Genomic DNA, 25095 nt, shown 5'->3' on the forward strand with positions numbered 1-25095 from the left:
GACAAATGACACAGAACATTTCATGCATTACACTCTTTCATGTCTAATTTTTTTTTTTGCCTCTTTGAGAAAGTTGGAGCTGTGCGTGATATAAATTGCCTTAGCCATTGCTGAAATCCTAAGCAAAAGTGGCCTTGTTGGTTAGGAAAGGAGAGCGACAACCTTGAAGCCAGGCCAGGAATATGGGGCTTTATCTTTCCCCCTTCGCCATCTCTCATAAAGCAACCACTTTCACCCTGGAATGTTTTGAGCGAAAGCAGGTTATCCTTTCTCCCACAAGCCAGTTACCCTGTTTCGCCTCCTTGTGTCCCAGGTGATCTCCTCCCTCCCTCACCTTCCCCTCTGCCATCGCCTCTGAACTCTGCCTCTCCCTGAATTCTGGAGAGCCACCAGCCCCTCGGAGGCAGCTGTCTGTGAGCGAGCTGGGAGCGGGAGAGCCACACAGGCAGTGCCATCCTGCTGGAGCCTGCGGTCCTCCCCCGACTCTGCGTGGCAGTGCGCATCATCTGTCAGAGTGCCCCTCTCCCCTCCCTCTGCTTCCCCACCCCCTCCCCTGCCGCTCACTCGCTCTTTCCCTTTTCATGAGATGCAGAGCCTGGAGAGGAGCGGAGCCGGCAGGAGCAGCATGTTGCAGCCGCTATTCTAGGGGCGCTGGGTGAAGTGGGCTGCCCTCTGCCACCCTCTCCCAGGTGCCAGGAGGAGGTGGCTGACTCTATCACTCAGGGCCTCACCGAACCATGCCCAGCTGGGGCCCGCACCAGCCACACCTTCCCAGCTGCGCTGCCCACCGCCAGGCAGGTAAGAAAGAGCAGCTGCTTCCATCAGGGCCTGAGTGGGTCCCTGGGCAGGTCAGCCCAGGCTATAAGTCTTGCTGAGAGGTGCAGGGCACTGCAGGGCAGAAAAGGTTCTGGCCTCCTGTCATTGTCCCCATTTACTCTCTGACTCCTCAGAGGTATTAAGCCCGCCACCTCCGCCAGGAGTAAGGGTGTAGAAATATGCCTGTTCTTCCCAGTTAGCAGGTGCTAAGCCTCAAATGTCCTTTTTGTTCTCCATCCTCCTTCCTCAACCCTAACTCCTCAGGTCCCCTAAAACCTGCTTTCTCCTCAAAGGTGATCCTGTTTCTTCCCTCAGCTCCCTTAGGGGGCTCTGAAAATATTGTAGGTTGAATCTGGACGATAACACTGTCTCTTTATTTTTAGTTTCATTCATGTCTTTTTCTGCTGTTGTTTTAAATGGGTTGCTTGCACAGCAGTCTGGCAGCACACAGAATCTGTTTTGTTTCCAGTACATGTGCAGGTCTTTGGTGTTGCTGGTGACTAACGTTGGTGACACATTCCGATGCAGAAGAACTCACAATCACAATGAGTTGGAGGGAGATTAAAATTGGAGGTCACCAATTTCTAAGCAGTGAGTTGAGGGCACAGTTGCCTCCTACAGGGACTGAAGAGTCTGTGGCATCAGCTAAATGGGTACTTCTCAGCACTGTCTAGTCAGTGACTTTTTTTTTTTTTTTTTTTTTGAGCACTGGGAAGAGGGTTGCTCTTCTCTTTCTGTGATAGAATGGTGACTCAATATCAACCTATTGTTGAACTACATACTGAGAACCTGGCTTGCAAGTGTTTGTAGGTCCTGACCTTGGGGTACTTAGAGTCTAATGAAATAATGAAGGAAAGCTTACCCCATCCTGAAGTCTGGGTTAATTCTGGATTGTTTGTTCCTACAGATTTGAAGAACTTTAGAGTTTTCCTGGAAAATGGAGGAGGTGCTGGCAAGTGGGAGTGAGATAACTGTATTCATGAGATCATAGTAGTTCTTGGTTACAGTTAAAAGCTCTGAACATGCAACATGGTATTACGCTGATGATGGCTGTTATTATTTTGAGAATGAGAGTCCGGTGAGCAATCACTCCAGTAAACTAGTCTTTATTAACTGTTTGTTCTCCACCCATTCTTAGAGCAGGTTTCCTGAAAGAAGTGTGTGTTAGACTGGAAAGTTGATAAGTGAGTGGGAAGTAGAGTGTGTAGTGTGGCCCACATCTCACCATGGCCAGGTCAAGGTAAGCCTCCCTTGGGTATCACATCCTTCTAGCTTCTTCTTTGTTTAAAGATTTTTTCCACATAGTGTCTAACACAAAAATGGATCTGAAAACTTGCTCTTATTCTTGTCCAGGTGAATGAAACATGCCAGTTAGGTGAAGGTCTTTCTCCCGTGGGTCAGTGAACTCTGACCTGGAGAACATGGTTCCTTAGTCATAACAGCCATGCCACTACAGCAAGGGGCTCTTAGAGGACAGAGCAAGAGTGTGGATGGACAGCTGAGCCAAACCCTCATCTTTCTGTTAAGAAAACCCCTCCAAGTGTGGATCTCAGCCATGGGTCAGCAGCACCATGAGCTGAATAGGCAGAGTTGGGGTGGAAAAAGTACTGGAGGTCCTGGGTTCAAGTCTTCTTAGGGCCATTAATTGAATTACCCTGGGCCCTCCACTCAGGGCCAGCGAGCAGCTTCATCTGTAAAATGAGTGATAACAAGTGTCTGGCTCACTTTCAAAGGAGCTTGTGAGGATCAGCTGAAAGGAATGATAGCTCCCAGTGGTCAAGATGTGCTGAACAACTTTGCCAGGTACTTGCCCACATGATGCTGTTTAATTCTCCCAACTTCCTAAGACAAATTGAGGCTCAAGGGGGGTAAAAAAAACTCGATGAAGTTCAGCCAGAGAAGTGAAAGCACCTGTCCTTGTATCATCATCCCCATTTACTCTCTAACAGACTCTTCAGAACCTTTAAGCCCACCACTCTTGCCAGGAGCAAGGGTGCAGAAATATGCCTGTTCTTCCAACTTAGCAGGTGCTAAGCCTCAAATGTCCTTTTTGTTCTCCATCTTCGTTTCTCAATCCCAGCTCCAACTTGTGACTTGTGATTATAAGTAACAAAACTCACATTTGTATAGCACAACCCAACTTGTGACTGCACTATACAAATGTAAGTTTTGTTACATATAATGACTTTATGACTTAGAACAATTTTCCTGTCTATTCTCTTCCAGGCTTTCTGTTTTATGCTTTCTGGTTTCTTCTTTGTCCAAACACCTACATTTCTAGAGATGTCAGAAATGCTTTCTTGCTTCCCCTCTGTGCCTGGGGGTATTTTTCACTGTCCAAGAAATATCAGCATCATCATCAGAACCTTTGCCAGTGTTCTCTGCATGGAATTTGTCAGTGTTCTCTGTATGGAATTTCCCAAAGGCTTTTGAATTCAGCAGTAAAAGGTTCTAGAAGGAAGAGGGTCTCAGAAAAGCTGAGTGGCTTAAGGTTGATTCCTCCCAGGGCCTTGTCTCTCAAGGAAAAGTGTCAGGGGGAATTTGCTCAGCATCTCCGTGCATCAGAGTGCACCCACACAGCCCTCGTCCCTCCTCCCGCCTCCAGCTCAGACATTAACGTGCACCAGCACATGCCCGCAAGCAAGGCATCTCACTGAGTGCTCTCAGTTCCCAGTTCTGTGTGAATTTTGGAGCAAATACCAGTGGGAGAACTGTCCCCAGAGTCCCAGGCTCCACTCCACTATTCCCTGCTGCTGTTGCTGTGGCTGAACCCCACTCCTGGGTCTGATGGCTGTGGATTCTCCTTGCTGCGTGATTCTAGGTGTCTGGCTAGAATGGAGCTAGGAGTGAGGACATGAAAGCCATTGCCTGAAGTCATTAAAAATGGAGGATTAGAAAGAGCTTATTTTATATTCAGAGAAGGGGGAGAGTGCTGAAGCTGCTCTCTGCCCACAGCTGTAGACTCTGATGGCAAATGGTAAAGCTTTTGTTACTATCTGAGAAGGGGAAGAGATTGATAACCAGCACCCTGGCACTGAGCGATAGGAGGGAAAGCCACATTTCAGTTGTGACAGGGTTTCATGCTTGCCTCTCAGCTCCATGGCTTTGAAAACTACATCCCTCTGCTTCTCCACCTTTGGCCCTCCTGTCCCATCCATGCAGCCTCCACACCTCTCCCCACTGGGTGTGGGGCTTCTGCCTTCTCGGACTCTGATGTTCTCCCTGTGACTTAATGTTTTCATAAGCCTAAGTGATTTACAGCCCATGTTTACTTATATATTTCACTGAATTCTTGCAGTAACACAGGAAGTGGGCATTGCCTTAGTAATTCTGATTTCAGAGATGAGAAGGCAAGGTCCTAAGCCAAGGAGAGCCTGCCATAAAGGGGCAGAGTTGGAGCTTGAACCCTTGCTGCTGACCCTGGAGCCTGTGCCACTCTGTGACTCCACACTGTCTCTGTTGGCCAGCATCCTACACCAAACACAGTTTCCTCACCTACCTGCTGGGGGGCTCGTGTCAGCTCAACATACATTAACTGAGCCTCTTCCTGTTGCCGGGGACCGTGCTACATTTTGGAGGTGTAGAGATGAAAAATACATTTTTTACCTAGGCAATGTACATAGGGAATGTAATGTACCCATGCCTGGGACCTTGCTTGGCACATAGGAGACACTTAAATGTTAGTCAGATGAATGAATGAATGAATGAATGAACCCATGCTTCCTGCCCTTGATGAACTTAGGGTCTGGTTAGGAGAAGAGAGTTGCAGGTACCTAGCTATGCCAGGTGCCGACATAGAGAAGTGTGCCCGGAAGCCATAGGAGCACAGAGGGCACTTCCTGAACTTGGGTGTTCAGGTGAGGCTTTTGGAGAAGTCGTCCTGAAGTGCAGCTTGAGGATGAGCAGGACTCACTCAGATCAAGGACATTCTGGGCAGAGGAAATGAAATAAAGGAGGCCCAAAGCCATGGAACCCTGTGATATGTGCTCATGATTATGGAAAGTGTAGAGTTATTGGGGCCTGAAGGACAAGCCAGGGAAGTGGTAGGTGACTCTCAAGGTAGCCAGACCTTGGGGTGTTTGTGTATCAGGATCCTTCTTAAGCTGGAACTTTATCCCTAGAGTAGGAGGGCTTAAAGGTTTTGAGGAGAAGGAAATGCAGTCATGTTTGTGACTAACCAGGTGATTATGGCTGCAGATTGGAGCTGAATTTAAGAAAATAGGCTGTCTCATGGGGACCAGAGACTGTGAGGACGTGAACCAGGACCATAAGGACATGAGCCAGAGCAGTGGTAACGAGGATGGAGGGGAGGAGACAGATTTGAAAACTATGAAAGATTTAATCAGTATGATTTGGTAATTGGTTGTCGACAGGAGATGAGAGAAAGGGAGTTGCCTGTAATTACTTTCCTATTTCTGGCTTGAGTTACTCAGTAGATGGTGGTGCCAGAAACTGAGATCAGCAATTCCAGAGGAAGCCAAGGTTTATATGTGTGTGTAGGGGGTGCGGGTGGGGTGGGAGGTGGGCGTGGTGAGGGCGGCGGATAAAATGGGCCAAGAAAAGATGGGAATATGATGTGTCCATTATTTAGATATATTTGCAGTTGTTGGGCCTGTAGGATATCTGAGGGGTATGTTCAGCAACCCAAGGACTATCGGAGTCTACATGATTGGGAGCTATTGGTGTCTACATGATGGGAGAGGGGCTAGAGTTGGACAAAAATATTTAGAAATGGTCAATATACCCAATGTAGTTAGGACTATGGGTAAGGATGAGATTGCCCAAGTAGCATGCAAGATGAGAGAGGCAGGAAGCTAAGATTAGAGAGGAAGGAAAATACCAGTGTTTATGGGGTGGTCAGAGGAGGAGGAGCCAGCAAAGGAGACCAAGGGGAAGGGCAGCCAGGGGAGTGTAATGTTGGGAAGTCAAAAGAGAGAGATCCAAGAAATGAATGGTCACCATGGCAAAGGCAGCAAAGAGGTTCATAAAGACAAGTACTGGAACATTTCCACATGAACCTCACAGTATGGAGGCTGTGTTTCGGGGGAATGGTGGGAATGGAAGCCAAATGGCAAAGGAGTTAGGAGGGGATAGGAAGTGAGGAAGCAGAGGAGACTCTTTCAAGCAGTTTTGCTGATAAAAGGAGAAACACCCAAGGGTGTTTCCCAAGGGGAATTTTTTTAAATAAAAGAGATGAACATTGTTTTTGTTAAGTGCAGAATAACATGTGAGAAAGAGAAAATAAAGATAGAGTTCATAAAGGAGGGTCCATGGGAAAGAATAGGTGGAAGGCCACAGGAGGAAGAATTCACCTTAAATAGACACATCTGAGGGCAGCCGGAAGGAGGTCAGGGTGTGTGTAATATGGATAGATTAGTAGGAGTTGTTAGTAAGTGAAAAGAGGTCCAGGTATTTCATACCTGAGGCCTTGATGATCTTGATGGGACAGGAGATCAGGTTGTGAGGGTGTGAAGAGTTGTGTATGTTGCATGAGCTCTCTCTCTCCACTCTACCTTCCTGCCCTTCAGCTGCCCTCACAGAAACTAGTTGGCCACTGGAAAGGTCATTTGTAAAACCTGAGTTCAGTGTTTAAGGCTGTGATCATAGTAGGAACAGAGAAGGGCTGTGGAGGTGAGCAAACAGGCCATCATTTCTCTCCTTGTCCAGTGTTAACATATGGCCCTGAATTCTGCCTGTATAGATGGGCAGCTCAGCAGTGGGAACAAAGGATGTGGCTGGATTCCATCCAGGAACTCTGAGTTGGAGTCCTGGCTATGCCTCTGAGAAATGTGACATTGGACAAAGTCTTCAAAGTTTAGTTTCTGTAGGTGATGTCTAGGAGTTATACCCACTCTAAACCTCTGTGAATTTTAGCACCTGCTCCCTAGGCATAAAATAATAGACTTTTCTTAAAATGGATTTATTCAAGGGGAGAAAAACTTACAATGGAAAATGTACAGAAAATCAAGTTCCATTCAAATAGTCTCCTCCTTCTGTATTTCAGTTTTCTTGTACTTTGTTGGCTTATTTTACTGAAGCCACACATTGTAGGCACAATTTCAAATATACACAAGTCAAGAGAACAGAACAATGAGTCCCTATGTACCTACCACCCAGCTTCCCACCCAAGATGATGTTGAAGCCGTTCATGATAGCGTATCATTTCAACTATAAATATTTCAGAGTATACCTCTAAAAGATAAGGTCTCTTAAAAAAGCCTCAATATCAAAATTGCACTAAAAAATAACAATAATGTCTTAATACTATTAAATATCTAATCAGTGTTTAGATTTTCTCAATTGCACTGTATTATTTTTAAAATTTTACATTTGAATCAGGATTCAACACAAAGTCCATGTATTACATTTGGCTGAGGTGTTTCTTCAGCTTTATTTTTAACCCTGATGGCCATTGTCTGCGAGGCAGCACTGTGTAATCCTCTAACATCTCCTGATTTTGTTTCATTTCCCTTGCTGTTGCTATACCATTTCATTTGAGGAGACCTAAGGAAGAATCGCAGGCTTAGACACCAAAGCCTCCAAAATTTAACTTTGAAATTTCTTTCTAGACACACTTAGAAGGGGGAGTATAAAGATAGTGAATAAAGAAAAGAGGCTGGCAAGAGGAAAACCCTGCAGTGAGCGGTGAGGAGACAAATGAATGCTCAAGAGGAACAAAAGGAAATGAGAAAGGTAACAGAGACTTACGTAACCCCCAGCCACTGAGCAGCTTGAGAATCATTACAGATGTGCTATCTTATACATTTTTGTCTCACCTCGCTGAGCAGGTGGTAAAAAAATGAATCTTTAAATAATGGCATTCTATTTATATAGCACCTTTCCCCAAACAGCTTATTAAATAGCTGAACAGACATCTAAGTAATCCTCTATGTAAAATGAGGAAGTAGTAGGAAATTTAATTCCCATTTTACAGATGATAAAATATAGTTGAAAAGACTATGAATAATGATAAAAGTGGCTCACACAGAACAGCTATTTGCCGTTTGTCAAGAATTGTGATGAAGACTGCATTACATTATCTAATTCAATCCTTATAACGAGACTATGACATTGCTATTGTTATTATCTTCATTTTATCCACGATGAAAATGATACTCAGACAGGGCGAGTAGCTTGCCCACAGTTCTGGATCTGCCCTTAATCTGGAAAATTACGGAGTTGGGGTTGAAGCTCAGGGCTGTCAAATCCACCACACTTTCTTTTCCAGTCAGTCTAATCTCCACTAAATTAGGAAACTTTTTTTTTGTTTTTTTCATCTCCTTGCTCACTGGCAAAATTCCATTTAAAGGGAAGCCAAGATCATCTTCAAATATAATAATAGGGTGTGATGTACTGGAATTTACAGGGCATTTCCCTCATAGACTTTCTCATTTCTTTGCATATAATCACCCTGAGAAATAGACCGGGCAGGTGTGTTAATTTGTGTTTTACAGATGAGGAAATTGAAGTTGAAATGTCTTGGTGATGTTCGTTGGTGGTCACAGAGCTAGTAGAAGTAGTTAGTGTCATGGAGCTAGTTAATTGCAGAGTTAGTACCAAAGGCCCTTTCTTCTGATTCCAAATCCTGTGCTTCTTGGTTTTCTTTGAAAACCTCATGGGCACACAGCTTCAGCTGCTGACTTTTCTCCACGTCCCCTCTGATGTTCCTTATGAGGAGTTGAGCAGCGTTATTACAAATTAAATATGTGGATGCTTGAACTGATGAACAGGAAATGAGGCTGCTAATGCTCAGAGGAATGAGATAGAGGTGCATTTTTTAAAGTAGAATTTTGGGCCAAGTGACCTCCTTCTGTCCTGCCCTTCCATGTGTCCTTCCGGTTTCCATGGAAACCCTAAATCAATGCAGCATATGTTGATTCATGTTTCTACTGTTACTAGGAAGCTACGAAGTGGAAATTGCTTTTAAAAGATTTATGGAAGAGCTTTAGCATGCTGACCAGAATTCAAATCTAATACCCAAATGACTGTTTTATTAAAAGCTTTAAATGTGGTATTATCCTAGGTGGTATGTTGATTACATAAACACACAGGGGCATTTGGCAATAAACCTCCTCCACTCTCGTGGCTTTTAAAAATATTATATTGCAAATTTAAACTCCCTTTATCTTCAATTTAATTACATTCTCATGGCCTGTGTGACAATGCCAGGTGCTCCTTTTGCTCTTGATGAATTCCACACTGCCCTGACCAGGCTATTGGGTTAGTTTGCAAATGCCTTATGTACCTGTGCAGCTGACCCTGAGTGTCATTAGCATTCTGTTGACTTCAGTCTTGACCAGAAGGCTGCAGAAGTCTAACATGTTTCTACCATAAAGAATCCTCGGCGATTTTTCAGATTTTTTTTTCACGAACTCAAAATCAAATTTAGCCGACATTTACTCAACACCTGCTCTCTGTGAGTTAATGAGAATTAATAGTAAGGAGAGTAAGAAAAAGAGTCTGTCTTTTTGGAGCACACAGTCACTTGAGAGGCTCAGAAAATATAAATCTCAAGAATAAACTATGCCTGTGATGTGGGCTGTCAGAGGGCCTTACAGCAAGGTGGTGCTATTGGGATGGAGGGGGTTCCTTCTGATTGGGAGAATTCTGAAAAAGGTTTGGAAAGGAGAATTTTTAGCTTGAGGTAATGGGTTTAGGGAAGAAGCTGAGAGTTAATAGGCAGATCAAGGGTGGGGACATTCTGGGCAGAAGGGACAGCAGAGGAATCATGCATGTGTGTGGGATAGAAAACCTGGATAGGCAAACGGGACAAACTCATTGTCAGGCAGGACAAGGAGCTGCAATGGAGCCCATCAAAGATGATTGCACAGATGATCCACTTTATGGTATCTGTTCAGTGGTACTCTGGTGGTAGTGTAGTGTGCAAGAAGGTTTGTGGGTGGGCAGAGAAAGAAATGAGGGCAGGGAGATCAGTTATTTAAGAGAGGGCAGGAGGTTGTGCAGGTGCTGGGGGTTGAATAACCTCTCATATGGCAGCATCAATGGATGGGAGGAAATGAAGTTGAGAAATACTTCAAAAATATGACAAGATTTAAAAACCAATTTAGGAAGGGAATGGAGAAAAAGAAGCCAGAAATGTCTGTACTTGTTGGGGTTAGGGTTAGGCTTAGGGTCCCTTGTGGGACTTGGGCAGAGTAATGTCACAAGTAAGCACAGGGAGCCCAGCAGGAATGGAGGATGGGGGAGAGTGATTGTTTAGAGACAGTATAGCATGCAGGGTCTGTTTAGAGAGAGTATAGCGTGCAGGGTCTGAGATGTGAGGAACTGTCCAGCAAACCTCTGGAAAAGCGGCCTAGAGCTGAAGAGGCAAGATTGAAGCACTGATTCTGGAGAGGAGTGGTGGGTGCCTGGAGAGGGCAGGGCTTCCCAAGAGGAGTGAGTATAGACTGGGAAGTTCAGAGAGGGGCAGGACAGCCCAGAGGCAGGAGCAGGGCTTGCAATCACTGTGTTCCTGTAAGAAACGTGAGTTGTGGCCAGTTGAGATGTCCTGTGCCAACTGCAGCTAGCAAGTCAGGAGCAGTAGCTGGAAAAGAACCCAGAGCTCTACATTCCTGGGCCTGAGCTCTAAGCCTGGAGAATGTAGAGTCCAAGGTGATGAATTCCTTTCTCACGAGCACTTAACTCTGCTTGCCTTTTCTGTTTATTTGTTTCAGGAAAGAAGACAATGCTAGAATGCTTTACTTTAGGTTCAGCTTAATTCTCCTCCCTGAAATTATGCCCTGGCCTCTTTGGAAGATTATGCTGGTGTCCTCTTGTAAGCGGGGCCTGCACTAGGTCTGTACTTCTCAAACTATGGTCCTCTGTGATTACTTTTTGGCATTTAGGAGTGTTTTGATTAGAAAAAAAAAGCTTGGACTAGTTTTAATGTTCCGTTTCCTTGTGTTATTCATGTCCACACACTTTTGTCCCTCTGCTCTTTATATTCCTGTTCTTTCTTTTACATTTTTCTTGTTTACTATAGCTCTTTTTAAACACTGGACTTATTGACTTCTTGTGACTATATTATTTTCCCAAAGGCTAATTGAAGATTCTGATGCCTGGTTAATATTGATTAGCTTCCACTTGCGACTCAGGCCCATTTGCAGCCCTGCTGTCTTTCCTTGGGGCCTTTACCCCGTGGATACTGGCCGGGGCAGCGTGAGATTTGGAGGAGGCCTTTGTTCCGCTGTTTTAGTGCTGGTAGGAAGTGTCCTATGATGGCACTACCTTTGTGTTAAAGCAAGGAGTAGAGCAGAGGCTGGAAGCATCAGGTTTGGTGCTAGATACCAGCTCTGCCACTTTTAAATGACGCGTCTCTGTTTCTCCATCTGTAAAAGGAGATGATAAAGGTGTTGGCTTTGTAAATTTGTTCTGAAAATTAAATAGATAACTCAAATGCGATGTTTGGCATAGTGTCTGGCACATACTAACTGCTCATTAAACATTAGCTATGTGGATTCACCTTATTCTATAAACATATCTTGAATTAGGGGAGTGCTTATCAATGGGCTTTTATTCACCAGTTTATCTGTGTACAAGTTTCTTATGGTGCCGTGTACCAAGAAAATGTCCAGAAATGAAGGGTTCTCTTTCTGCTTAAGTTCTAAACCCCAATTAGCAACAGGGTTCAAGAAAGGGGTAATAAGAAATGAGAAACTTTTCTTTTGCATCTTATTTTATAACACAAAGTTCCCTTTCTTTAATAGAGGGGCACTGTGGACGATATCAGAAAGAGACAATGAGTCACTGTGGAGGCAGCATCAGAATTTTTATTTCATCTTATCATCAGACAATGAGTAGTTGTGGCAGAATCATTTCACTGAGAGAATTCAGGTTATGCACCAATAGATCTGCCCAGAAAGACTGGGTCCTGGTATGATATAGTAGAAACAGCTCTGCTGTTAGAGTCCTAAGACTCAAATTCTGGTCCTTGTGCCTCCTCTGGCATGTTGGGTTGCTTTGATAAAGGTACATCACCTTTTCTGGCCTCAGTTTTTTCATCTGTAACATGGGAATAATAATACCCTCTCTGACTGTGGCATAGGATTGTTGAGTGACAATACATGAAAATGCTTTATACATTTAAAAAGGTTTAAAAAATCGAATTCATTTCCATTATTATAAAGCCATCACTTTCTGTCAAGATTTCTCCTGCCTTCTGGGTTTCAGAAATGGTTTGCAGCAAAGGCTATGTGTCTTTGGAGCTAGTTCCTGAGTGGGAGTGTAGACTCAACCTTAGGGACCTAGAGCATAACGAGAAGACAAGCTTTCTCCCAGGGCAGCGGTTTGCAAACTTTAGCATGCATCACAGTCACCTGGAAGGCTGATTACTGTCCCCAGAGTTTCTGATTCTGTAGGTCTAGGGGTGGGGCCTGAACATTTGCATTTCTGATACTTCTCAGGTGATGCTGACACTGCTGGTTCAGGGACCACGCTTGGAGAACCACTACACTAGGGCAAGCAGGAAAAGAGTCCTCCTTCTGGAACTGAAGCAGGCAGTGTGAAGACCCATGTGGGTAAGGAGGTTTGAAAGAAGAAAGAAATGGAAGAGACAGAAAAATAGGGATCATGTGCAGATCGGGCAGAACAAAAGGAAAAGTCTCACTCCATAACAAATGCAAGTAGGGGGAAGTTGCTAGGTGATGGATGAGGGAGAGAGGTGAGTTTCTACTGTAGGAAAAACCAGGTGAGAGGCAGGAGCACAGAGTTGGAAATATGCATGTTTGGGAAGGCAGAGGAGGTGGAAATTTCTCATTAAGAAGTGGGGAGTGGTGTGGTTGGCACTGGTTAGGGTGGGAGTGGAGATGAGCTGGGGGAGAAATGCCTCTGTAGAGTAAGGGGCACAGCTGAGATGTGGCAGAGAGGGCTAATTTCAGGGCTGTGTGGTTTGGCTTGGTAGTGCAGCACAATAGAAATTGGGAGAAAGGGGGTGGAATTTAGATGTGTGACCTGCCCTGTAGCTTTCTTGCTCTCTGCATTTATCACATCACATCACACCCAGCAAGACAGCCCCCCTCCTCCTGGCTCATTAGGAGATTTGATTTGGATCCTGCTGTCAGCAGCTGTCTGGGGCAAGATCTTTACGCTCCCCACTCCCGGTGCAGCAGCCAACCTTCAGCCAGCAGCGGGGCTCATTAGAAGAGGGCCCCCTGGACACTTGACTTTTAGCTCACTGGTGACTGGAAAGAGTTAATACCTATTCTTTGCTGCCCCCCGCACAGCCTCTGGGTGCAGAGGGAGGCAGCTGTGGGCTGTGGGGACTTCTCCCTGAGCTGCAGCCAGAGGAGCTTCAGGTTAGTGAGGCTGAGCTCAGCTCAGGGGCACCTTCTGCATCCTGCCAATGAGGATGGGCGTGCAGACTGTGCCCGGGAGCTGAGCCGCCGCCCGCTGGGTGTAGGCTGCTTCAGTATTTACTGGATGTGACAAGCAGAGAGAAGAGCTTTCAGCGGGGCCGCTTGCTGCCTGGCTCAAGTGGTGGGAGGTGTGTTGTGCATGCCTGTGTGTGTATATGTGTGTACGTACCCCTATGTGTTCATGCACACATGCCCTTCACTCGCCGAGGATTTGACTGCTAAAAGAAAGATCTACTTTTTCCCCAGAGCACCTTAACCCGCAGCCTCTCTGACCATCCAGTTGGCAAAGACCCTCAGGCCATGAGGACTGGCCAAAGACAGTGAGTATTGCCTTTGCTTTTCTCTTTCTTCTCCGGGGTGTCTGTGTGCACCGATTGCATTATCCATATTTAATTAACTTGCCTCTTCATGCATATTGATTGCTTTCTTCCCTCGGAGGCTCTAGTTTCTCTCCCCCTCTTTGTAAATCTTTGCTCTTTGCTTTTAACTTTCATTTTTTCTTTGAGTATCCTGTCTTCCCATTATGTCTCATCCTGTCTGCCCCAGACACACCTGTGACTTGATGCCCACCTATGAGGGCACATGCACTGTGGGGGCAATCAGATCTTTGAACTTCCTGGGCTTTGGGTAATTCCTAACTCTCAGAAGTCCAGGGCCAAATGGGATAAAAGCCCTGAGGTGCTGGGATGGGTAAGGCAGCTGGGTCAGAGGGTCCTGCTGATTCTTATTTATTGGCATCTGTGGTTGAGAGCATCAAATGGGTAGTGGAGGGTCTGAGCAGCAATTTGGGCAGTGCTGGATTTGAAGGAGAGAGACAGGCAACTGAACAGCATGGGCAAGTCAGTGTGGGCTGGCAGTGGAATGGGAAGAGAGACAAGGCGGGGACAGAAGGGTGGGTGATCCCCTGCCCCAAATGACCTTGCCTGCAATGTAGGTGGGTAGTCGTCTCTGGTTCCACTTGGCTCTAGGATAATAAAGGTCCCTGCATGAGTTTCCCCTTCCCCTGGGGCCATATCCCACAGCAAGAGGCCTAGGTGCCCCAAACATGACTTCTAGGGACCGGCACAGCTGCAAAAGCTTTGATTTCATGACTTCTGAGGAAGCAAGTGTAAGCCCGGTTAGGAGAAAGATTAAGGAAATGTCCCTGCAGCCAGGGAACACAATCCGTGACAATGGACCTTCATACACAGTCTAACTAATTTTTTTTTCTAGTTTTAACAAAACAATCTTTTAATTTTATTAATTATAGTATTATTAAAGAAGCTATTTTTAAAAAGTACTTGTGAAATAGTCGCAGTAATATAAAAATAATTTAAATGGTGTAGCTCACATAGGAGTCTTATCTATCTAAATTAGGTTCCTTTTAAAATGGGTTCTATGTTTGATGTCAGAGTCCCCCAGGGGAGCCCTTTATGGATAGGCTGCTCTCCTCACGTGTTTCTTCCTATCAGAGGTCTTCTGTGGGAACAAAGGGTTTGAAGCACTGAGAATGGGACCCTCAGGAGAGGAAGACTGTAAGTCAATCAGCTTTCAACCTCAATGACCCCTGTCTTCCCACACTCATGTCCTTCCTGCTTCGAGTCAAGAATAGGCCAGGCCCCAGGCTGAGGAAGGTCATGTAGGCTCCATATGGGCAAGAAAGGGTAACTTGCATATTCATTTCTTCAGCCTGCACCTGTGATCCCTGCAGAGGAGCAAGCCTGTGTGGTGATGGTGCCTGACAAGCCTCTCTTGGAGTTCCTCCAACCTCCCTCCCACTCCCACTTTCCCGAGTCTCCACGCACTCCCACCTGGGACAGGTTCGCTTGGAGGGAGGCGAGAATCAGAGCAGCATCCAATCAGATTATTTTGGAGCAAGTGCCGACCCCCTCCTCCAACCCCGCTTGCTGGTCACTTGGGCCCCACTTTAGTAAGAGAAAGAGAGCAGTAATTTTTGGTTTGCTAGGCCCACGCCTCCCCTGAGGCACACGTCCCACTTTATATTTGATGGCCAGTGGTTGGGGAATCAGGAACTCCTAACCAATAATCAACAACATGAAGCCACCAACAATTTGTTCTTGTCCATCCTTGGTTTGTCGCCCCTGCTAAGGACAAGTGGACATTTGTGGGGCTGGGGGGATGTGTGTGGGGAGGTGTTCCGCTGGCGGAAACCCATCTGAGAGGAAAATGTAGTGCAGTCAGATGAGAGAGGGTGGCCCCTCTTACAGCAGATTCTTTGATTTTAGGTGAGAGGACGTGCAAGGGTAAATTCCTGAGCCCCGCAGTCTTATTTCCTGCCCTGACGTCCCTGCATACCAGCCCAAGCGTTAACCGTAAGCGGATGCCTGTATGGCGGCCTTACTGATGCCACGCAGGTAATGAATCAATGGCCTGTTTTCTTGCCCCTGACCCTTTCCTCTTTTCTCCACCTTGTCACACCCTCTGTTATTTGAGTCTGGCCCAAGCCTTCTGAGCCCATGCGTGGTCTACTTTCATCTGTCCCCATAGGCCTCCTGTGTGAACTGCACGGTTCTTGTCTGTATGCCTCTTGCAAAGTTGTGGCCTTGCAAGCAGGACCTGCCTTAGCTGAAGCCCTCCCATTGACTGGTGAGACAGCTTGGCAGTGACTTGTGGGGTGGGATGAGGGACTGTGCATGAGCTTGTATGGAACAATTTAGGGATCTCTGTGAGTTACTGGGATGGGGCTGTAGAAAGGAGAAAGATGAGGGAAAGCCTCGTTATTTTTAAAAAAGTATCCTTAACCTTTGACTCCTACTTCTACCCTCATTATTTCAGACCTAGCTAAGAAGATTATAATTGAGGTCTTAGCTAGAAAGATGAAAAATAAAAACCATTTTGTCCCAAAGAATATTTTGTTGAAGATTTTTGCAAACTATTTGGGAGAATCACAGTTGTCTTGGTAACAAGTAGCATCCTTTACACTGGTCCCTGCTAAACCTTGTTAAATGGCTTGCGTGGATTTGCGATTTTTTGAAAGTCCTCTTGATTGCTCTTTGAGGGCAGTGACCTGAATGTTTTATGATTGATGATCCTGAGGCACGAGGAATGAACCAACTCACTGAAAGTTGGGCTTTGGTCTGTGGGGCAGCCTGAGCAGGACCTTAACTTGAATTCATGGAATGTGATGACTCGAGGGCCCTCAATCAGCTGCTCGCAAGGCGTGCTGTCAGACACCCTGCGATTTGCAAGCGCGAGTAGACACATAAGATGTCCGCTGTCGCAGGAGAGAGAATAGCAGTAGCCAATGTTTGGAAATGCCATGAAATAGATGGCTTCACAATGCGGCCTGGCTGAGATTCAAGGTGGGAGCAGGGGACGTGCAGGCCCAATTTTTTGCAGGAGAGAGGATATTTCTGGGAACTTGGATGTTCCAGCCCTAGGAGGCTCTTCAGAGATGTGCTGTGGAATACAAAGGCTGTCCATCCCTGCCAAATATAATACCATCCCAGCAGAAATTTCTTGGATAAGATTTCTTTGAACAAAGACAATTACCAGGGATGAAAATCCATTTGAAGTAAAAGAGATTGAATTGGACGACCTCTAAGGTCTCTTCCCACCCCTAGGAAAAAGAGGAAAGAAAGCTAGCCAGAAGGACTCCTTTCAACATGCAGAATGGCATCTTCTAGGACTATTTCTGTGGCAAATTGTTGCAAATGTGCAAGCGGCACTTCCTTTTTCTAAGTCACTCTTAAGTCCTGATTTGATTATACTAAACCCGTCCCACTTACCTTTGCCCTCAACACAAGGAGTTGTCATAGTTAAAGGTGAGGGGTCAGCAAACTTATTCTGTCAAGGGCTAGAGAGTATATATTTTTGGGTTTGTGGGCCATATGGTCTGTGCTGCAACTACCCAACTCTGCCCTTGTAGTTGAAAGCAGCTTTAGACAATTCGTAAACAAATGGTGTGGTTGTGTTCCAATAAAGTCTTATTTACACAGACAGGCACCTTTTCAGGGCTATAGTTTGTCAACCTCTGATTAAAGGTTAGCAGAGACTAGCTGGGCGTGGTGGCTTGGGCCTGTAATCTCGGCTACTCAGGAGGCTGAGGCAGGAAGATCACTTGAGGCCAGCAGCTTGAGACCAGCCTGGGTAATATAGCAAGACCGTTTCTCTAAAAAAAAAAAAATTAAACATATTAAAGAAAGGTAAAGTGGTAAACGGAGACTAATGTTGGGAGTCAGAAAGAGACATTAGAGTAACTTCTCACTGGATCTGTTATAAGAGATAACTATTTAAGTGCCTGATGTCATTATATAGGTCCTTTGGAAAATAAAACATATGAGAAATGTAAACATACATGTTAAAAATTTAATTATGCTTATTGAGATAAGCCAAAATGTAAATAGGAATACATGAACTTAGTTAGGCAAGCGTAAGAACTGACAAAGGGGACATTGGTTCTTAATTGCTGATTGTACCAATTACTCTTCTCCCCCTACAGGCATCAATCCTATGGGTTGGCTATAGCTAGATTTGTGGGATGAGTGGGGAGAACTTGAGTTGGAACTGGCCTGCCTTGAGGCCCTCTGCTTTGTGCTTAAGACTCTGATATGCACCCTGCACCCTGCAAACATCCCTCTGCTCCTGGTGTTGGTACCCCTTCTGGGTCTTTGCAATCAGGAGCTGCTGCTGCTGCTGTTACTTTGCCCTCCTTGTGGAAAAGCAAAATGTGGATTGTTATTTTGTTGTCACTGTATTTTCTTTCCCTACAGAGAATCCTAATTTAGAAATTCTTCCAAGCTAATGACCTTCATTGACTTACCGTCAACTTGCTGTGTCAGCTTTGAAAAGCATTAAGCCTCTAGGGGGTTGGTTAGGGTACCTATTCAGGTAGTTATTGATTCTCTAGGTGGTCTCTTCCTGTTCATGAAGTCTTCAGAGACCACCTGGGGAAGGGTGGGGGCAGTGCTGGCTCCCGTAGCAGCAGCTCCAGGGGCCCTGTATAGAGCTGACAGCTGTGATCATGAGAGTTTCCCCGTCCTTCTGCCCCTGTGCTTGTTGCAGGAACAAAGGGATGAGGACTCGACTGGGATGCCTGTCTCACAAGTCAGACTCGTGTAGTGATTTCACAGCTATTCTTCCAGACAAACCCAACCGCGCTCTCAAGTGAGTAGTACGGCCACGTGCCATTCCCTGGGTAATACAGCAAGTCATATAGCTCACTTCTTTAGTGAGTTGCTGACCAGATGAGCCACTGGAAAAATCCTGTCTCTTGGCAGCTCCTTTTATATCCCTGGACATGAGTGAAAGGAATGTTTATTTTCCTTTTCAAAACGTATAGCTTAGTGATCTCAGAATGGGAATCCTCTTTTTTTTTTTTTTTTCGTAAGTAAGCCATATCATCCATCTCTCATAAAACTGTGGGTGGCAAAGGATACTTCTTGGTTCTACTTAGTTGTCAATCTGAGCTCTCAATTTGGAAATAACTGTTCAAATTTACTCTAAAAATATGCTTAGATTCAAGTAACCTGAATTCAGCACCTCTTCTGTGCTGGTGCTGTATTAAATATCATAGATGTTACCTTGTGTGACCCTCACACAACTATGTAATGGGCATCATTATCCCCATTTCAGAAGTGCAGACATTTAGGTGACAGTAAGAATGGAGTCAGGAGCTGAGTCTAACTTTTCTGGCTCTAAGACCAGTTTCTTTCCATTGTTACCTCGATACCTTTAAATCATGTACTTACTTAGCTTTGTTCTTTAGACTAAAAGCCAACAGACAAAATTCACTGAATTCCAGTCTTGAGGTTTTTTTTCATCAGTTACTTAAGAATGTACAAATTTACAGTGACAGAATTGCAGGAATCCAGGTATAGTCTTCATTTGCTACCTGCACCCCTCCCACATTTTTCCAATTTGTTTTCTTGAGCAAATCTTAGCGGTTGTTGAGGGCAAGGAGGTTATTTCAGAAACATTCAAGACAGATGTTTCTTTTTTTCTAGGAGATTATCCACAGAAGAAGCTACGAGGTGGGCAGATTCCTTTGATGTGCTTCTCTCTCATAAGTGTAAGTAGAATTCAGGTCGTATCATGACATGGCAAATCATCTATTTAGTGAGAGATGTACCAAAGGCCTGTGATGATCCAGGCAGGTATGTACTAGGTGTTCCAGACCTCTGTGGGCCCTGCTCTCTCAGAGCTTCCTGCCTAGAGGAGCATATAGAAAAGAAAATGAATGATTTAAATGCAGTGATATGAGGGCCTTCTTTTCTGCTTTCTGGGTTCAAAGTATGATCCCAAGAAGCCTTCGTATTCTCAGCAGTTTTAGCAAGAGAGAGTTTAGCTTAGGGGTTTGGAATGATGGGCTCACTTGGGAATGAGAGAAGCTAGGTTCCAGCCAGATCTTGTTTGTAGAATTGAATGGCCTCCCCGCAAATTATGGGAGAGTCTTGGGCTATGCATCAGTCAAATGAATATTTTGTGCATTTTATTATTCACTTGAGTTGACAGTTTTTGAGTTTTATTGTTGCTTTTTGTTTTGAGGGTTTGCTATCCCAGCTGCATTTTACCCCTCAATTTCTTATTGAGTATACATTTTACTGGAATACAACTTCTGCTATCCTTCCTTTTCCATTTTTCTCTTCCTCATCTGTAATGCCTTTTGTTTCCCACAAAGGCAGAAATAGTTGTGCATATTGTGGTGTGGAGAGGGCAATTTGATGTCAGCCTAACTTTTCATCTCTTGCTTTTTCTCATTATGTGCAAGTTCAAATTAATGGGCTTTGAAACTAGTGGCATTTAATACCTGGGCATGGCAGAGCAGGGTTGAGGAAGAGGGAGGGGTTTTGTGAAGAGAAAGAAGGCTTCAAATAGACATTTCCTGCTCCTCTTAAATATGTTGCAGTGATATTAGAAGCCCTAACTGATCTGGGAACAGAGTGCTGCTTTTAGTTTGGAGTAGGGTTTCCACTTAATTGGAGAAGATGGTTTGGTACAATTAAATGAAAGGCACTGGGTGGGAGTCAGACCTGCGTTCTTGATTTTGACTCAGCGTTGTTACTAAGTAGTTGGGTGGTCTTGACAGAAACTCTCAGTCTTCAGATGTCTTTAGAAGTGATTTTGCTTTCAATTTGATGAGCAATTCCCTCCAGCTATGCTGCTGATCTGGATAAACTAATTAATAAATACGTTTGAATAGATATTGTAATGAAATGCAAAATCTAAGAATAAGTACATATTGTAGCAAGCAGTTTTGTGAGACAAACAGTCACTCTAGTATTCTGTGGATTGCACTTAGGAAGGAAAATAAGACAGCATAGATATAGCATATGTAACATATGGCTACACCCCAAACAGCAAACGTATGTGATGAATTTGCCAAGGTAATGACAAATGTATAATAATATTTAGGATTTGCAGTAATGCTTTTTTTTTAATGAGGCTATTCTGACTTTTTTTCTGGAGTCATATTAGGCTAAACAAGTGTCACTACCAATGTACGCCTTCTTTTCTGGCTGGATTTCATTCAAGGTCATCTTGAAGTTTGGTTTCTATTGTAGCCTCACAACTGACTCACTTAGTTCAAGTCCCTGAGGCTGTTTCCTCATTCTAAAATAGTGAGGGAGATGCTTGCTACCTGTCACTGAATATGAGAAATTTAATAAGAGGACACCTTTCGTTGATTTCGGCTTCTCTACTTAAAGGTTCTCTACTTAGAGGCATTTTGTAAGGATATGGTGGGTTTTTTTAAAAATGATACTTTTATTTATCAAATGCAAAATAGATGTGCCTTGAGAATAATATTACAAATTTTGCTGCCAATTATTAATATTAAGCCATTATGGTCGGAGTTTATGGTGGTGAAATTAGTGATAGGAAGCTTAGGATATATTTAGATTGCTGCAGTAGCAAGACCTAGAAATGTAAGAGGTTTAATTTTATTTGTCTGATTTGATGAATTTTAAATCTGAAGACACTTGTTTCTGCTTCTGTCAGGGATGCTTTTAGTTTTTGGGAATGCAATGACACTTTTCTGAGATGGAGACTCTGATAAGGAGTTACAAGCTGACAGGTGCAGTGGCTCAGACGTATAATTCCAGCATTTTAGAGGCTGAGGCAGGAGGATCACTTGAGGCCAGGGGTTCAAGGCCAGCCTGGGCAACATGGCAAGACCCCATCTCTAAAAAAATAATAATTCTAACAAATTATCTGGATGTGGTGGCATGTGCCTGTAGTCCCAGCTACCTAGGAGGCTGAAGTGGCAGGATCACTTGAGCTTAGGAGTTCAGGGCCAGCTTGGGAAACATAGTGAGACCCTGTCTGTACTAAAATAAAAAATTAGTGGAGTGCGATGGTGAATGTCTGCAGTCCTAGCTACTCGGGAGGCTGAGGCAGGAGGATTTTGCTGAAGCCCAGGAGGTTGAGGCTGCAGTGATCTGTGATCACACCACTATACTCCAGCCTGGGTGACGGAGTGAAACCCTGTTTCTTAAAAAACAAAACAACAAGCTGACACCAGATTGCTTCTTTGTAAAACTACTGCAGAAATAGGCTTTTTGAACTTTGAAGTTTTGTGATCCTTCTTGGAGTCTGATGTTCTGTTTATATTTCTGTGTAGTATAGAAGTAAAAAGCCAGTGGAGTGAATGTCTTCGAAAAGAAGGGGTCTTTATTCAGGAGTCACTGGTAGAATTTCAAGCTTTTAGAATTTGAACATGTACTCCCCTGTGAAGGCTATGGAGCAGTCAGCCCAGGTTATCTTGAAGGATGTTGACAACTTTCTGAAAGTCTAATTAATTTGAGTTGGTATTGTGACTCAATTAGGGCTGATTAAGCTTTTCCAAAGGGATTGCACGTGTGCTCGTCTCTTAGGAGGGGCAGTGTTGATCAGAGGTTTGTGGAGCTTGCAATTAAGACAATAACATGTCCTAAGAAGTGAAGAGTGAAGAATCCCTGAATGACTGGGCTCCAAAAAAAATGTACATGAGTCTAGAACCCACTCCCTGGTAATTCTCTACATGTAGGCAGCTGTCCCCCTTAAGATTTCTATTTCAGAAAACACAGATGATTATTCCCCCCCCCCCGCATTCTCAATCTACAGGACATCTTTGCCATCCCTGTTTCGTTGGGTGTTTTGGGCACTCATTTATGTTTAAAAAGATGTACCAAGTGCTCATGATGTGCAAAATCTATGGTAAGCAGCTGGAGGAGGGGAAGCACAAAGATGAACAAGGCACAGTCCATCTCTGGTGGAGAATGCAGCCTCTGAGCGAACAGGCATGCATACCAATAACACAGGAAACAATGCAGTATGCTGACTACACGCTGGGTGGCCTCAAGATTCCAAATAGAATCCTGACATCAGTGCTCCTCTTCAATTCCGTCTTGTCAATATTAGAAGACCTAACTGATCTGGGGGCAGAGGCTGCTTTTGGTTTACAGCATGGTTTCCACTTAATTGGGGAACGTGCTTTTGGACAATTAAGCGAAGAGCATTGTCTGGTAGTCAGATCTGTGTTCTCGATTTTGACCCAGCTCTATTACTGGATATCTGGATGATCGGGATAGGATCTCCCAATCTCTTAGAAATTGTTTCTTCATCTATACAATGAAGGATCTGGAGTAGGAGGAGGTGTCAGAAGCTGGATCCAGGATGCTCTCTGTAGCAAACAGAGAGGCTGGGCAATAACCAATCACCTTTGGCAGGTAGTTTGACTCAGCGCTGCCTGCAGGGTTATGTAAAATACTGCTTCAGAGCTGAAATGGCTCCAGCACCAGAAGAGGGGCTATGGTGTCTGTGTTAAAAAGCTTCTCCTCTCCTTGGCTGAGCACCTCATAGGCTGAAATCTCAGGCAAAAGAAAGCAACTCTGCTATTTTTTAAACCTTAGAATTTAAAAAATCTGGAGGGCAAATGTTTGGAGCCATTTTATTTCCAATTATATTTGTTTACAAATGTCATACAAAGTGGAAGAAGCACCCATGGGGGTCCAGGAAGTAACCACTAGCTAAGCACTCTTAAAAACAAAAAAACAAACACTAACAAACGAACAATGAAATTGAAATTGCTGATGGCTTCATTAAATAGGGAAGGATTTCTAATGTGCATTAATTTGTCATCTTTTTCCTGTTCACCAGTAACAATTAGGCTCCATGTCTGTGAGTTGTGCATGTAGTCTGGCCCCAAGAGTGTGTGTGTGTGTGTGTGTGTGTGAATGTGTGTACACTCAGGAGACTTTCTGCTCTGCAGCTCATACCCAAGAGAGCAAAGTTTCCTCATTTGTGGAAGATCTTTTCTGACAGGTCTCTGGGAAACAGGCACAGAATCATGTGTATTCTTCTTTATTCCTCACAAGATTCATGCAAACTTTTTTTATTTGTTTAGCTTTTAGTGGAACATTAAGTCCTGAACTCTGAGTTGGTGCTCCCTTCGTCTCCTTCATTCTCTCTCTTTCTTTCCTTCCTCCCTTCCTCCCTCCCTTCCTTCCCTTATTTCTCCCTTCCTTCTTGCCTCCCTCTGTCCTTTAATACTTTTTGAACATAAAAAGTTAGATTTATTCCAGTCTTAAGGTGAAGGTGAAGGCAGGGTTCCCTCACCTTTCCTCTCACTTCTTATGTGTGACCACACACCTGGGTGAATGAGCACCTCACCCCAGGCATTTATTTGGTGTTTTCCCTTGTTTTGCTGTTTGCACAGGGCATGGAGGGTCTCCCTGACCTATCCCACCAGGCCCAGGGAATGCTGGGTTAATGGATAGTACAGTTAAAAGCTCTTCTGCATTTGCAGAGCTGTTATCTATCTCTGAGAACAGGATACCCACAGAGAAACTTTTAGTTTTAAAAAATTAGCCCCTTTTGAGATAATGGTTGAGATATAAAAATATAATGACTGGAGCTGGTCACACAGCAACCAAGCAGAAGACCCCAAACAATCAAATAAACAAACATTAAAATTATCAATTCATGAAATTTCTTAAACTATTCATCTAAATGGCCTGTAGCTCTAGAACATACAGTTGAACAGTCAGGCTTCCATTCACTGCACAGCCCTCCCCACATCCCTCTCCAAGCCAAAAGGTTCTAGAACAGCATTACTCCAAGTGGTGTCCAAGGGAGGCAGCACCAATATCTACTGGGAGCTTGTGAGAAATAAAAATCTGCGGGTCCTCTCAGACCTACTGAATCAGGATCCCTGGGGCTGGGGCCTGGGGATCTTTTTCTCACAAACCCTCCAGGAAGGTTTATGCACATCTCAGCTTGAGAAACCCTGTTCTCAAAGGCACATGAGTAAAACCAGGAATCTGGAGCATGCTGGTGGGGCAGGTGGCCTGTGCTTTCCAAGAAACATACTAAAGACTGTATCTCGTATGGAAGCTTTCCAAAGTGCTCAGACAGCGCATCCCTAGCAGTACATTGTGAATCCCAGTTTCCACATATGTAGGGAGGAGGGTTCCACAGTAAATAAACAAATATGGCAGGTGTACTTTCTGGATATATTGAGGATAAGAGCTAGAAAAAGATGTGCAAAGTAGAGATGGGTGGAAAATAAATGTCTTTGCTTCCTTGCCGTCATCTTCACATTGTTGTAGTTTGTACTTGGACCCAGAAATGTGGGTGCATTTGGTCTTTATTGAAGGAATGCCTGGAATATATTAGGCAACTATTAAAAGCCTGTTGAGAAAGGTATGAATGAAAACAACTGGACAGGCTTCTAACCCATTCTGTCACTTACCAGCGATGTGACTGTATTCAGATTACTTAACCTCTGTGAACCTCACTTTCCTCATCTGTAGAAGGGGAATGATGAGGCTTACCTTGTACAGTTAGTTGTGAGAGTTCAGTGTGATCATGGTTCTGAAATGCTAATCATGATGACTTCTCCATAGAGGAACTCAATAAAAAATAACTATTCTAATTATTTTTGCTCTAACATAATATTAAATTCTTTGAGAAAACATGCATTTCATGCCTGTTATTTGCCAGAGAT

General features: G+C 44.3%; 1 protein-coding gene across 12 annotated transcripts in view; it reads left to right on the forward strand.

Annotated features, from left to right (window-relative positions):
- Positions 1–560: 560 nt before the first annotated feature.
- Positions 561–25095, forward strand: part of RGS8 (regulator of G protein signaling 8) — a 42780-nt gene continuing 18245 nt past the window's right edge. The window contains exons 1-9 of one of the 12 annotated variants that reach the window (XM_034942061.3): positions 564–798; positions 7386–7509; positions 10491–10611; positions 12219–12332; positions 13416–13489; positions 14838–14968; positions 15395–15523; positions 18174–18275; positions 19115–19179. In XM_034942061.3, the coding sequence (XP_034797952.1) occupies positions 15498–15523; positions 18174–18275; positions 19115–19179 (193 nt within the window). In that variant the 5' untranslated portion in view covers positions 564–798; positions 7386–7509; positions 10491–10611; ... (2 more) ...; positions 14838–14968; positions 15395–15497. Of the gene's footprint in view, positions 799–1179; positions 2057–7385; positions 7510–10490; positions 10612–12218; positions 12333–12457; positions 12476–12966; positions 13110–13130; positions 13298–13415; positions 13490–14837; positions 14969–15394; positions 15524–18173; positions 18276–19114; positions 19180–25095 lie in introns of those variants that run through there. The other 11 variants (XM_034942024.3, XM_063598348.1, XM_034942027.3 and 8 more) reach the window with 11 other exon arrangements.

This window comes from Pan paniscus, chromosome 1 (genome assembly GCF_029289425.2).
Source record: "Pan paniscus chromosome 1, NHGRI_mPanPan1-v2.0_pri, whole genome shotgun sequence".
Taxonomy (NCBI): Eukaryota; Metazoa; Chordata; class Mammalia; order Primates; family Hominidae; genus Pan; species Pan paniscus.